Source organism: Pygocentrus nattereri, chromosome 21, assembly GCF_015220715.1.
Source record: "Pygocentrus nattereri isolate fPygNat1 chromosome 21, fPygNat1.pri, whole genome shotgun sequence".
NCBI classification, from domain to species: domain Eukaryota; kingdom Metazoa; phylum Chordata; class Actinopteri; order Characiformes; family Serrasalmidae; genus Pygocentrus; species Pygocentrus nattereri.
The window spans coordinates 29967647-29981828 of record NC_051231.1 but is presented as its reverse complement, the minus strand read 5'-3'; the positions used below and the strand labels follow the sequence as shown (position 1 = coordinate 29981828).

Sequence of the window (14182 nt, the reverse complement as noted above, 5' to 3'; positions counted from 1 at the left end):
ACTATGACTTACAGACACATATATATTCCTTAAGGGTGGGCGATACAACAAAAACAGTCACAATACTTAAAGACATTTTCATGATACAAGATGTGTATCACAGTATTTTCACATACAGGTATGTACAATTAGAGCCACATTTAAAAACTGGCAGTAATAAAAAGCTCGACATATTACCCTATTGAACTACATTCATGTTTAATGTCACATATGCATACAATCTTGCATGTACTGTACATGCACATTCACTCACAGTAAACCCCTTAAATGGCCAAGACCCACCGGCACACACTTCTAAGAATAACTCATTCAGTTTGCACTGTAGAGCAAGTAGTTACTAAGTAATAAGCTTTAGTTTGTAATAAGCCTGGGATTGTAAGGAGTTAAAGTGCCCATATCATGGAAAGGGTTTGATGTGGAATGTAAATGTTAAAGTTCCAATGTGGACTGTTCCCACCCCAGTCCATGCAGCCCATATATGCAAACTAAGCTGCAAAAACATTCGATTCGAAATTCATCATGGCTGTGATGTCACCACCATGATGAGAATTTTTCAAAGACAATAAATGTGTTTTTTTCACAACCAAAAACACCCCTTTCACATTTTTTAACCAAAGTTATTTTTTTCCTGACAGTCCTGTGGATTTTAGTCCAAACTCAACAATTTGTTCTATAAACTGCTTTTTGAATGAGGCACTGTGTAGGCCAGCCAGTCAGAACAGAGGTTATTTGCATGTATCTGTCTTAAAGGCACAGTAACAAAATCAGCTTGTTTAATTCTAAGGGATAAAGAGAAGATGGAAAATGGTTGTATAAAAATAAAAATGGAATAAAATGCAAGACAAATGTAAAACATGGGCATTTTAACTCTGTTTAGCCATGTAGGAAAGCACATCAAGCTAGACATGATCTATTTTATCATGCTGTATCTCTACTTTTGCACAAATCTAGGCATTTTAAGAAAATGTGCTCATTTAGTTTAACCAGATGAATTGACTGAGCACGCATTCTCTTTTGCTTGGAAGTTAGAGGAGTCAGACTAATGTGAGTATCTCTGTTCTCCAGGAACATTTAAGCAGTTGGTGGACATCAATTTTGCGTGTGCCATGGGCCCCCCCGGCGGTGGCAGGAACCCCATCACACAGCGCTTCACACGCCACTTCAACTTCCTCTCCTTCACTGAGATGGAGGACTCCAGCAAGAGGAGAATCTTCTCCACCATCCTGGGCAACTGGATGGGTGAGTTGAGGGCATGTTTAGAGCGTCTTAGTTAAGAGGGGAGTGTTTCAGTCCATTTCAGTGCCCTTTTTGGGGGGGATGATACTGTACAATGCACTGGTCAGTGTCTGTTTCTTTAAATGTATTTGGAGTGGTACAACACAAGCATGGGTGGCACAAGAAGACATTCAATTTGTTTACTGGTTAATCACCTCAAACCTGCAAGGTTCTTTCATGAATTTCCATGGAAAACAAAATGCAAGTTTAACTTAAGCAATCATGCAAAATTTCAGCTATGTTCATGTTCCAGATGTTAAATGTTGTTTTGCTTTCTTTCTTTTCTTTTGCAGATGGCAACATTAGTAAAAAGGAGCCAGGCAGTAAGTTAGAGCATAGGGAGTGAGATGAGACCCAGTGCCCCAACTAAATCATGAGTGGGATTTCAGAAAACAGCTAATAAAATAAATAAATAAAAATCCAGTTTAATACAGAGTGAGGAATATATGGTAGGTCTGTCCTACATTCAGGAGAGAGTTTACAGCAAATCTTATATAAGAAAATATTTACAGCAAATCACCAAAGATCTATCCAATTCTGCTGATTTATCTTCCTGCAGCCTACAGTACAGCTGATACAGAGTGATGCACTGCACGTTAATCCATGTAGTCTTTATACCAGGCACGAGCTGCTACTACTCCTTTAGTTCCATGTTTTGCAGCCACTGTAGAAGCAACCACAAACTAGTGGGTTTAGTGGGACATGATGATTAGTCGGTGGTGCTTCGCCCCACTAAGTGATCCCCTGACACTGGGCATGGATGACTGTATATAACAAAGACAGCGAGAGAAAGGGAGAGAGACAGAGGAAAGGAGTCAGAGAAATTTCTGCGTAGTTCAATGAGTTGAGATGTAAACAAAGTCACTTGGAGTGTTTTGATGTGAAATGGTTAATTGTGTAGAAAATACTGACTTTTATTTACCACCCAGAAGAACGAATAAACCTCACATCTTCTGAGTTTTTATATGTAGTGAAGAATCAGAAAAAATATGATTTCTTTGTGGACTTTCTCCATACATCATCCTGCATGTACCTCTCTGCTATTAATGCACTTAAAACTTATACAGTTTCGGCCAGAACCCTCTCAAAACTGTCATCACATAATGTCTCAGGCTTGAGGCAGCACATTCATAACCATTATTTTAAGTGGCACAAATCTGATTATTTGCCCTAATGTGACTCAGATCTGACATTTTCAGAGCTGCACGGACAAATCTGATCTTTTAAAATCCAGCCTGAGCCACTTTTGGTCCTAGATTGTTCGATTCGTGGCCATGTAGCCTTAATGCTGATGACAGATTTGAATCAGTTAATGAGATCGATCTCGGAGAGATCAGATTTGAGCAATAAGTTGGATTTGAGCAGCGAGGCTTGTAATGTGAATGTAGCTTTGATGTCACCACCATTGTGAACAATTCTGGTTTTGTCTGTTTCTCTAGAACAGAGCATTTGACTCATTTCACTCTGAATGACTTGTTCACATCTTAATCATGTAATTATCGATTCCTCCTCAACATCTGGTTGTTGGTTATTAGCAGTTTTGACTTAGACTCTTTCAGATTAATGAACAAGAAATGCCAGTACTCTCTTTCTTCCATCTGTTTTTTCCAGAAAAGGTTCCTCATCTGTTTCCACTGAACGAGCCTCTGGTGGACGCCACCATTAAAGTTTACTCCACCATCACCAGTGGTCTCCTGCCCACCCCTACCAAGTCCCACTACACTTTTAACCTGCGTGACCTCTCCAAGGTCTTCCAGGGCCTGCTCATGGCTGAGGCTGGGAAGATAGAGGTCTGTAACCAAGACAGAATGGTATTGAAAAACACATTGCATATGGCTTATGCATTTACAGTGATAAGCATTGCTGCCTGTGTGGTTCCCTCAGGATAAAGTCCAGCTGCTGCAGCTGTGGTACCACGAGAGCTGCCGTGTGTTCCAGGACCGGCTGGTCAGTGCCGAGGACAGAGACTGGTTTGACCAGCTCCTCCAGCAGTATATCCAGGAGTTTGGCTGCAGCTTTCAGGAGGTTGTGCCCCACCAGCCGCTCCTCTTTGGAGACTTCATGGTCCCTGGAACTGACAGCAAAGTCTACCAGCTTATTGAGGACAGAGAGAAGGTGGAGTGGCTTCACTGTCTGCTTTATTTAAACATCTGCTCTTCATCTATTACTGTGTACATTACAGGCAAAAAGTCCAGAAGACAGCAGTGATTTTTTTTTAGAGTTTTAAAAAGTCAGCAAGGCAAGTTTCCAACAGCTGACATAACACACTGACATCTACACTAAGATGTTTCTTCAAGGGTTCTTTAGTAAAGTACTTGTAATTGGTTCTGTGTAGAACCTTGAACACTCAAAGGACCCAAAGCATGATCGAAAGAATTCTTTGCGCCATGGTTTCTTCAGATTGATTGAGAATTTTGTCTACAATTCTATGGAACCTTTTTGAAAAGGGTTCTGTGTAGCACCATAAAGGGTTCTGCTGTTGTTACAAGCTTGACATTGTAATAATAGAAGAACCTTTTTTGTGCTATAAAGAACACTTTGCATCTACAGCACATTCTTGGTCAATCTGAAGAACGCTTTCACGATGCAAAAAACCATTTCATAATGTAAAGGGTTCTTTGAGTGTTTATAGATCTATATAGAACCATTTTCTTTACTAACGCACCCTTGAAGAACCAGCTTTTTAAGTGTAGTTTAAAGCAGTTTTAATTCAGAGTTTACTGTTCCATCACTGGCTGTGATTAGATGCAAAGATTTTTGCCTATTCCGAATGAATGCATTCCGATTACAGATTCAGACTGAGGTGTTTATGCTCACTCTATTCAACAACCCGATGGAAAAACGCCCTTCACATGTCCTTATTAAAGAAGGCCGAGAGGAAGCCGTCGTGTTCTGGGACACATAAGCTTTACGTCTGTCCCACCGCCGTCTTTTAAAGCTCAGAGCATAAACTTTGTCTCCTCTGTAGACCAGTTTCTGCTCCCGACGTGTTGAATGGTGTAAACTTTTACACGTTCAATCGGATAGAAATTGTCTTCGGAATGGAGTAGACCATGTAAACTAAGACGTACTCTATTCCAATTGAGCTATTAGTCAAGTTATTAACGGATCATTAGTCTGCATGTAAACGGGAATAATGATGGCAAGCCATCCTGGCCCAGATGCAGCAAAACAGGCCCAAACCGTGATGCTGCCACCACCGTGTTTCACAGATGGCATAAGTTATTTATTCTGGAATGCAGTGTTTTCCTTTCTCTAAACATAACGCTTCTCATTTAAATCAAAATTATTCTCATCCATCAAAACATTTTTCCAACAGTAATAATAATGAAAGAAGTATTAGTACTCAAGGAAAGAAGGAAAAAAACATGCTAGAATGTGTGTATGCACTGCTTTGAGTAGCCCTGTAAAGGCTGACTCTCCCCCCATCTCTCTGTCTCTCTCTCTCCTGCAGCTGGCACGGGTGATGGAGGAGTATATGGAGGACTATAATCAGGTCAGCACCACTAAGATGAAGCTGGTGCTCTTCATGGACGCCATCCAGCACGTGTGTCGAATCAGCCGGATCCTTCGGCAGCCGCTGGGGAACGCTCTTCTGCTGGGGGTCGGAGGCAGTGGACGCCAGTCCCTCACCAAACTCGCCACACACATGTAAGACACACACACACACCTCTCCACAGTAGGACCGGGCTGTTTAAATGGTTCTGCTATGGAGTCTGTGGAACGGGGGGCTCGACAGCGTTGCAGCTATCTAATCGTTGGCCCTATCGTCAGGATATCTTGAGTTTTACCCCGCCTGAAGTCCTACGTAGATGATTCCCATCTGCATTAGTCCTGAATTAAAATGACTGAGACTTTATTTGGCTTGATTTTATTTGGCTTTATTTTCAATATCTGACTCTGCACACTCTGCTGTTTCTGTAACCTACAAGAAAGCAATTTACACGTTGTTCACATGTTTAGTTGCGTCTGTTTAGAACTACTTTAAACTTTATACATTTTCGATGCTTTGCTGCTACATATTTTTATATGCTCATTAAATGATTGTTTTCATTTTATGTTAATTGATTGGCAGGATTTCTCTACATATATGCGTTGTCCCATTCCTGGCCACGCTAGGCTGGTTAACTGTCCAATCCTACACGACACTGAAAATACTTTTCGATTTTGACAAAGTCAAAATCTTGAGAAAATAAAGCACTATGGTGACCTAACAAGTCACATTTTGAACATTAAACGGAGGAATAAAAACTATTTTTCCTTTCTACCGGGCAGAAGCAGGCTTTCATACAAAGCTCTGTCTGTTTCCATTTACTTGGAAATTGTTAGTAACCCATTGGCTGTAAGTGTTAGTAGACACTCTTAGTAAATCTGCCCCCAACCAAGATGCTGTGGTGTTGTAGCTCCAACGCAAAACTAAAGAAACAGGTTTCAAACACCAGTCATTTCTTGGTTGATTGTCTACATTAAGGATGAGGGAGAAATTTTGATGAGGTGATTTGGTGGAGTAATTTTTGCCATAACCATTCCTAGAAACATTGGCCAAGCCTAGTCAGCACACTTACTAATCTAGAGTCAGACCACTTATGCGGTTACAAGAGGACCCCCATTGTGTAACCTCAGCGCAGAAGCATATTGACCACACAGTATGAAGCAGACCATACTATCATTATGAAGTTCTATATCTGAGCATGCAGAGTCCACAGCCAGTCATTATGCTGAGTACAAAGCTGTTCGTGTGAAATTGAAGCCATCAGTGAGTTTCATTATGAGTCATAAATAATATAAAGCAGTGCAACCGAAGGAGTGCAGTTCAGAGACCTTACAATGTGGGCACACATGTTGAACATTAAAGGTGGCATCTGACAGGACCCTCATGAGCACAAAGACACCCCCCTCCATGCATACTATCAACTTATACCACACAGGAAATAGATTTTTCTCAGCCTCTCCCACCACATTACAGACATGTGGTGGGGTCAGTGTTCAGGAATGGGGCAGCTTAGCATGAACATATCTGCTATTATACTGCCAACATTGAGTACAAAAGCTAGAGTGAATTAGAGGCTTTCTGTACCTCTAATTTACTGAGGTTCTTCTGTTAGGATTGAAGTTATCTAGAACTGAACGTTCATGGTCCACAGATGTGCAGTTAGTTACATTATTTCAACAGCAAATGCCTAAACTCGCATTTAAAGCACAGCTTAATGCATTTAAATGCATTTAAAACACCACTTACAATGTTCTGGTTGTTATTTTTGGACAACGTTTAAAAACGGCGACTTCTTTTTACATCATATAAACATTTCATGACGAATGCACCAGAAATAGTTCCAAAAGACTTGGAATAAAAAATAATTGGCATTACAGTAAAAGGAAATTCCACCGTTTTTTCTACATTTCTGCAGAGTGGTTTGGTATGAAGTGTTTCTTTGTAGAGAAACTTGCCAATTCTGATTTCTTTTTGTTGGTGGTGATGGGAACCAAGAGTTAATGTCTATGTATATAGCCATTTTATTTACTATCCAAAACCACCAGTGAAAACACCATCTGGGTTTCCATGAGTAGTGATGATGGTGATGGTGACAAATCTGTCATAAATCGGAAAAAAATAAAGTTTCTTTGGGTAAATTTTTCCCTTACGCGTGCCTCTCTTCCATAAAAGGGTTGTAAAAATACATTTCTGGGTAAAAGCTCATCTCAAAACTATTGTAAAACAGTACCTCTGACTTCAGGCAGTGTATTCCTAACCATTTCATATAATAGCTGATAGCTTTAAAGGCGTTGGATGGTTCCTGTCACCACCGCTGTGAACAATTCTGTCTTGTTAAGTTTCCTTAGAACAGATCATTTTACACCAAAACACTCCGAATGTGTGTTTAATTAAGCATTAAATTGTTGTAGAAATTTTGAAATGATGGTGGAATTCCCCCTCGACACACAATCATATTGAGAACATTTTTTCTACTCTTAATATTTCAATTTTTGGAGAAAGATGATACATTATTTATGTGAAAAAGGGCTAGAAGGCACATTGCTAATTAGAAATCTTTATGGGTATCTGCTGTCAGAGTGATGCTTGACTGATGTGTTGTTTTTCTGTCATGTTGTTCTGTTGTTGCTGTTGTTGTTATTGTTGTTTTCACGTTGCCTCATTAGATCTGACTACGAGTGCTTCCAGATTGAGCTGTCTAAGAACTATGGAACAGCAGAATGGAGGGAGGACATTAAGAGCATCATGATGAAGGCCGGTCTGCAAAACGTTCAGATCACGTTCCTGTTTGTCGATACGCAGGTGAGATTAACATCATCACTCCTGTGGATACATCATCAACACACAAGTGAGACAGCTGAGATTAGCTCTTACAAGCCTACAGGTATTCTTGTCCCTGTGGTGTATATCTAATGAACATTGTGTGCTTATTTATTGTTATTAGCTGCGTAATGAATTACATTTATAAGCAGTTTAAATTCTGTATTAATAGCTTTGTATTTGTATACAGTCAATGGCAAAATGTGAACAAACACAATATTTTTATCAAAGTTAAATCATAATATATCTTATACTTACAAACACTTGATTAATCATTTTATGCAATAACATTCTGTAAGTGGACCTTTTAGAGGCATTAAACTCTATCAGACATCTGGTTCCTATCACCACCACTGTAAACAATTCTGGCTCGGCAAATGTCTCTAGAATGAAGCATTTCACACCAAACCACTCTGAATGACTTTGTTTATATTTTAACCATTTAATTGTGCAGAAATTTTGAAAAAGTGGTGGAATTCCCCTTTAAGTGCTTTCGAACACACAGATTCTTTTTTGGTTGCTGGCTTTCAGATTAAGAGCGAGTCGTTCCTGGAGGACATTAATAACATCCTCAACTCGGGCGACGTGCCGAATCTGTACACTGGAGAGGAGCAGGACAGAATCCTGACTGCTATGAAGCCTGTGGTGCAGGACCTCGCCCAGCAGCCCACCAAAGCCAATCTCATGGCTGCCTACGTCAAGAGAGTCCGGAGCAACATCCACACCGTGCTGTGCATGAGGTCAGAAAAAAAGCCCACAGAGTGCAGTTAGAGTGCAGTTGTAGCTGTTCATTTTGAGGTCTCTACTTAAAGGAACAGTTCAGTTAAAACTGAAATTTGTAAAATTTCCACCTGAGACATTATCACATATCATAGCACATGTTTGGTGTCTGAGGTCTGCTTGCTTAGTTTTGTACTGAAAGTACAGGGCTAATGTAGCTGATAAGGAAAGCGGAGGAAGCTTATATCCACAGACAATCATGGTGCTAACTGCATGGCTAAATTATCACACACTTGCCTCACACTGCATAGAATTGTCAGGTAATCTCAAATAGACTTGCTAACTTGGTTTCTGACACTATATAATGCATCATTATCCATACAAATGGGAAAAACAAGCTATAAATATGGTAAAATTCCGCTTTAAAATGCTGGTCAGATCAATCTGAGAACTGTCTGGGTGGGGTCCTAATATTCTAATGAGCATGTGTGATTGACATCCCTCAGTCCAATATTTCCATCCTGCTACATCGCTGCAGCAGATTGAAACACAACAGTGCAAGCAGATATAAATGAGTGAAATGAGCTCTACCTATGCAGATCACCCTCGCTGTGTCCATGACTCACTTGAAAACATTATTTATTATTATATAATAATGAATATTATTTATTATTCATGTATTGTAAACAGCATTTATATAACAACGTCTTATTCATGATGGACAGACAGACAATAGATGGGTGACAGCTAGACAGTTGAGTAAACTTGATAGCTCTTTTATGACTGCCAGGTTAGCTTTCGCTTGGTGGTTTGCTTTTTCTCTCTAACAGAGTAAAATTGTAGTGAAGTAGTATTTTGTTAAAGCGTTGTGAGGACAAGCCTCATCCACCTTGTGATTGGTTTGGGCACTGCTTACTTAAGCGATACCCAAGATTAGGAGTGCCCAGTTTACGTCGTAAGAAGAGAATTTTTTTGTGAGCATTGCATTCACAGGACATATTATGTATGCACCCACAAAAGCAAGATTAACCTACTTTGAAAAGAATACCTGGATTTAGTTTTACTCAGGCTTTTAAGTTTTGTACTTTTCCTTGCAGTCCGATAGGGGAGGTTTTCCGAGCGAGGCTTCGCCAGTTCCCCTCTCTGGTCACCTGCTGCACCATCGACTGGTTCAGTGCCTGGCCACAGGAGGCACTGCAGTCTGTGGCAGTGTCCTTCCTCAACGAACTTCCCGAGCTGGAGGCCAGCCCTGCTGCCCTCAATGGCCTGGTGAGGGAAAGTGTGCATGCTTGTGTGTGTGAGCGCACAAAACATACAGCAAGTAGACTATAAACTTATTAATGTGTTACTCAGCTGTTGATTTCTGTGTATGTATACCTGTGTTTCTAGACAGTGATGTGCATGGAGATCCACCAGATGGTGGCCCGTAAGTGTGAGCAGTACCGAACTGAACTCTCACGCTACAACTACGTCACACCAAAGAGCTACCTGGAGCTGCTCAGCATCTTCTCTGCTCTGATTGGCCACAAAAAGCAGGAACTGCACGGGGCTCGTCAGCGCATGAAGACCGGTCTGGACAAGGTGAGAGGGAGAAAAGGTTTTGGAATGCTTAGAGATTTTTAACCCCAGATGCTTGGGATCCTTGACCACTGTTCTCCTCTGTAACACATCCACTCACTCACGTGTAGCAGGCCGAATATTCTCCTCAGGGGGGGCTGTTAACACTCAAATAGCTTTTGGGGTTTCATTTCATATGAGCAGTGCTTCTCATCAGCGTAATTATGGCTATGTTCACATTACCAGGTTGAAGTGGCACAAATCCGATTTTTTGCCCCTAATGTCACTCAGATCTGATGTTTTCAGGGCTGTGTGGACACATGTGGTCCTACATCGGATACCTATCTGATTTGTTGCCATGCGACCTTAATGTGAGTGTCCAGATCGGAATTCATGTGCTTTCTTTCCACTGCCCTTGCGCCATCATCCAGTGTTACCATGGCAGCAGCGCTGAACAGGAGCGAAAGCCTGTAAACGCTGGAAAAGAAATGCATGTCACCTTTTTTGCCTTCGTCTCGCTCTAATAATGAACACATGAGAGCTAAGGGTTAATTATTTTCACAGTGAAGGCTCGTTCTGCTTGTTAGTCTGTTTGCTGATGATGACAGATTTGAGTCACTTACTCTTTTGGCTAACATCTATTTTGGTGATTTGGCTGTTTGTGTGTGTGTGTGTGTGTGTGTGTGTGTGTGTGTGTGTGTGTGTGCGCAGCTCTTGAGCACAGCTGAGGACGTGAGTAAGATGCAGGAGGAGCTGGAGACCATGCGGCCTCTCCTGGAAGAAGCAGCCAGAGACACTGTCATCACTATGGAGAAAATCAAGGCATTACTCACACACTTCTATTTCAACACATCCACCTTAAACATGGAAAAGCATGACCAAAGGTCATTGTACATCTGCATGTTTGTTTAGGAAGACACAGTGGTTGCGGAGGAGACTCGTGTTGCAGTGCAGGCTGAGGAAGCCAAAGCATCTGAGAAGGCTAGGGTAGCCGGAGCCATGGCTGCAGATGCCCAGAAAGATCTAGATGAAGCACTGCCCGCACTGGATGCTGCGCTGACCAGCCTAAAATCCCTCAACAAGAACGATGTCATTGAGGTGAAGTCAAACATTTGAGCAGGGAGACATCAGTGGTTACACGGAGGAGTAGATGAACACCCAAATATTGTGCTTTAAGTCCAGTATGAATTGTGCACACATGGCTGAATCCAAAGCGGCTCTTCGTTAGACGTACTGTGCTGTGTTTAGATACAGTAGCCATTATTTTAAGACCTACGTGCTGCACTATGTAGGGAGAAGGGAGCCGTTTGAGATTCTGATTAAAACAGTTTACAGCAGTGTTGCGTCACCTCACCTGAATACTGCACACTGATTGTGACCGATTCTGACCGATTCTGATACTGACCGATTCTGATACTGGCTGTTTCTGATACTGGCCGTTTCTGATACTGGCCGTTTCTGATACTGGCCGTTTCTGTTGTAAAATGTGAATTTGCAATGGACGATAACGGCTTTTGTGACAAAACATACTTAGGGTTCGGAATGCACTGTGTGTTAAGAATAACTCACCACAGATGGCTCCTTATTTTAAATTATGGTGTTTTATTTGCAAATTAAAGCACCAGTTTCAGTCATTTTCACTCATTTTGAGTACTGACACAGAAAAGTTCCATATTTGCACTTTTATAAATTGGTACCAATCGACATTTGCAGTATAGTACAGTATTTTTCTCATAGTCTTGCGTGTCTGTGCGGTGTTGTTCAGGTGAGGGCGATGCAGAGGCCTCCTCAGGGAGTGAAGCTGGTCATTGAGGCGGTCTGCATTATGAAAGGCATCAAGCCTAAGAAAGTGGCCGGAGAAAAGCCTGGCACCAAAGTGGATGACTACTGGGAGCCCGGCAAGGGTCTTCTGCAGGACCCCGGCAAATTCCTGGAGGGTCTCTTCAAGTTTGACAAGGTCAAAGTTACACTTACACGCATATTTTAAACTGAGTTCACAATAAACCTCCTCAGAGACCTGTTTAGACCACTAATACAAAGAAGTACAGGTGAAAATGTTGCTCGTTTAATTATTACTTGTCAAATGTTTTCTACAGGACAATATCCCAGACTCTGTGATCAAGCTGGTGCAGCCCTACATAGACAACGAGGAGTTCCAGCCAGCCTCCATAGCCAAAGTATCCAAAGCCTGCACGTCCATCTGTCAGTGGGTGCGAGCCATGCATGTCTACCATTTTGTGGCCAAAGCTGTTGAGCCCAAACGGGTAAGAACTTTTGTTTTTTCATGCCACCATATAGCATGAAGCAACTAAGTTAGGGACCTAGTTCTTGTGCGGCCTGCTAAAGATCTGATTTAGACACAGCACTCAGCACCATGCTGCCCCCTGCAGCACAGAAATCAAAATTGCAGCATTTGTGTCACTATTGAAAAAGGCTGCTTGACAATGATGTTGTGTAAACATTAATGTGCGTTGGCATTTGTGTGAGAGTAGCAGGCGCTTGCTGAGGCTCAGGAGGACCTGGCTGTAACACAGCGTATTCTGGATGAGGCCAAAAAGAAGCTGGCGGCGGTGGAGGAGGGCATTGCCGCACTACAAGCTAAATATCATGACTGCCTGGCCAAACGGGATGAACTGGACAGCAAGTGCCAGCTGTGTGAGGGCAGACTGATCAGAGCAGACAAGGTGAGTGGTGCCTAATCTGCCTATACCACCTACACAACATTCACCTGTTCAAATCACATGTACAACAAACACTTATCCAAGTTTCTCTCACAGCATATATCCGTCCACATTATTTGTACAACATATACCTGTGCGAATCTCCCACACAGCATTCCATGTCCAGATCACCTGTATGGCATACAGCTGTCCATATTACCTGTGCAGCACACACCTCTCTGTGTGTAGACAGGTATATGTACAACATATACTTGTCTAAAACACCTGTACAAAAAGCATTTGTCCAAATCACCGTATAGCTGTCCATTTCACTCATACAACATGTATGAGTGAATAGATGTATAGCTGTCCATCTTCATGTGCATAACTCTACAGATCCCCTGTACAATGTCACTTTTGTAAGTCAGTACACAGAAATACAAATACATAAACAAACTGTGTAGCATGTACCTGTATGAAGTATTATTATCAGTGTTTATCCACAAATGTACGTGTGTTGTAGCTGATTGGTGGGCTGGCTGATGAGAAAGTGCGCTGGAGCGAGGCAGTGCAGCATTTGGAGTATCTGGTGGATAATGTATCTGGAGACGTGCTGATGTCTGCAGGATATGTAGCTTACCTCGGACCCTTTACTGTGAGTAGACACATGGCCTGTGTCCGTGTGTTTTTTTGTGTATGCATGTGCATGTGCAAGCCTGTGGGTGTTTCTGATGCATCATTCAAAAGTGGCACCACAGGGGCAGTCGTGGGCGCTCCGGGCAAGTGTGCTCACTGCCCCCTAGTGTGTGTGTTCACTAGTGTGTATGTGGTGTTTCACTTCATGGATGGGTTAAATGCAGAGGTGGAATTTCCACGGTTGTGGGATCAAAAAAGTATCATGTAATCTTAACTTAATCTCCAAAAGCGATGGGTCAAAATGTATTCGTTCTGAAAAAAGGTGTGCAAGTGCAGCTGCAAAATTCAAAACGAAAACTGGGTCATTGGCTAACAAACTAAACCTACCTTTCAGCACTACGTGAGCAGTGTCAGTGTTTCAAACCTGCAGGTTCATGGGGTTCTGCCACTTTTTAAAGGGGGAGGAGATTTTGTCAGAGAGTTTGAATGAGCAGATAACTGTGCGCCCTGAGATTTGGCCACGGCTTTTGCAATGCAAATATTAATTTTATTAGAACTTAATTCTCATTGGTTACAACGTTCTCAGTTATTAAGAAGCATCTACAGCTCTGTTTGTTTTAGAAAAAAATATTTTATTTTTACAGCTTTCTGCAAATTATTTGTGACCTTTACATTTTTGAGAACAATAGACTTCATTTACCAACCATTTCCCCAAATGTCTTCTTAAAACCCATTTATGCAGTTTTTAGAAGGTTGTATTGGATTCCTGGCCCAGGATGACTGTGGTGTCACCAGGGACCGAATTTACCACGAGCATAACAGTAAAATTAAATCAGAAACAAATGCAGCTGGTAGGCTAAGTAGCTAACAGGTCGCTATGAACTTTGCTATGAAGTTAGTAGAAAATGGATAATGACAAGTGTCTTTCTGCAACAAAAAAAAGTATATTAGTATTCACACAGATGTTTTTTATTCATGTATTTAAGTGTGAAAATTAAACATACCTTATTTTTTGATGTAG

The 14182-nt window shown here is 41.6% G+C and overlaps 1 protein-coding gene across 1 annotated transcript in view; it reads left to right on the top strand.

Moving 5' to 3' along the window:
* The window catches only part of dnah1 (dynein, axonemal, heavy chain 1), a 76770-nt gene that overhangs the window by 36779 nt on the left and 25809 nt on the right, over positions 1–14182 (top strand). Inside the window, exons 44-57 of the mRNA XM_037532010.1 lie at positions 1066–1239; positions 2887–3065; positions 3160–3390; positions 4730–4926; positions 7435–7570; positions 8120–8328; positions 9406–9577; positions 9698–9889; positions 10577–10687; positions 10778–10963; positions 11631–11822; positions 11962–12129; positions 12358–12549; positions 13049–13180. Coding sequence (XP_037387907.1) covers positions 1066–1239; positions 2887–3065; positions 3160–3390; positions 4730–4926; positions 7435–7570; positions 8120–8328; positions 9406–9577; positions 9698–9889; positions 10577–10687; positions 10778–10963; positions 11631–11822; positions 11962–12129; positions 12358–12549; positions 13049–13180 — 2471 coding nt within the window. The remainder of the gene's footprint in view (positions 1–1065; positions 1240–2886; positions 3066–3159; positions 3391–4729; positions 4927–7434; positions 7571–8119; positions 8329–9405; positions 9578–9697; positions 9890–10576; positions 10688–10777; positions 10964–11630; positions 11823–11961; positions 12130–12357; positions 12550–13048; positions 13181–14182) is intronic.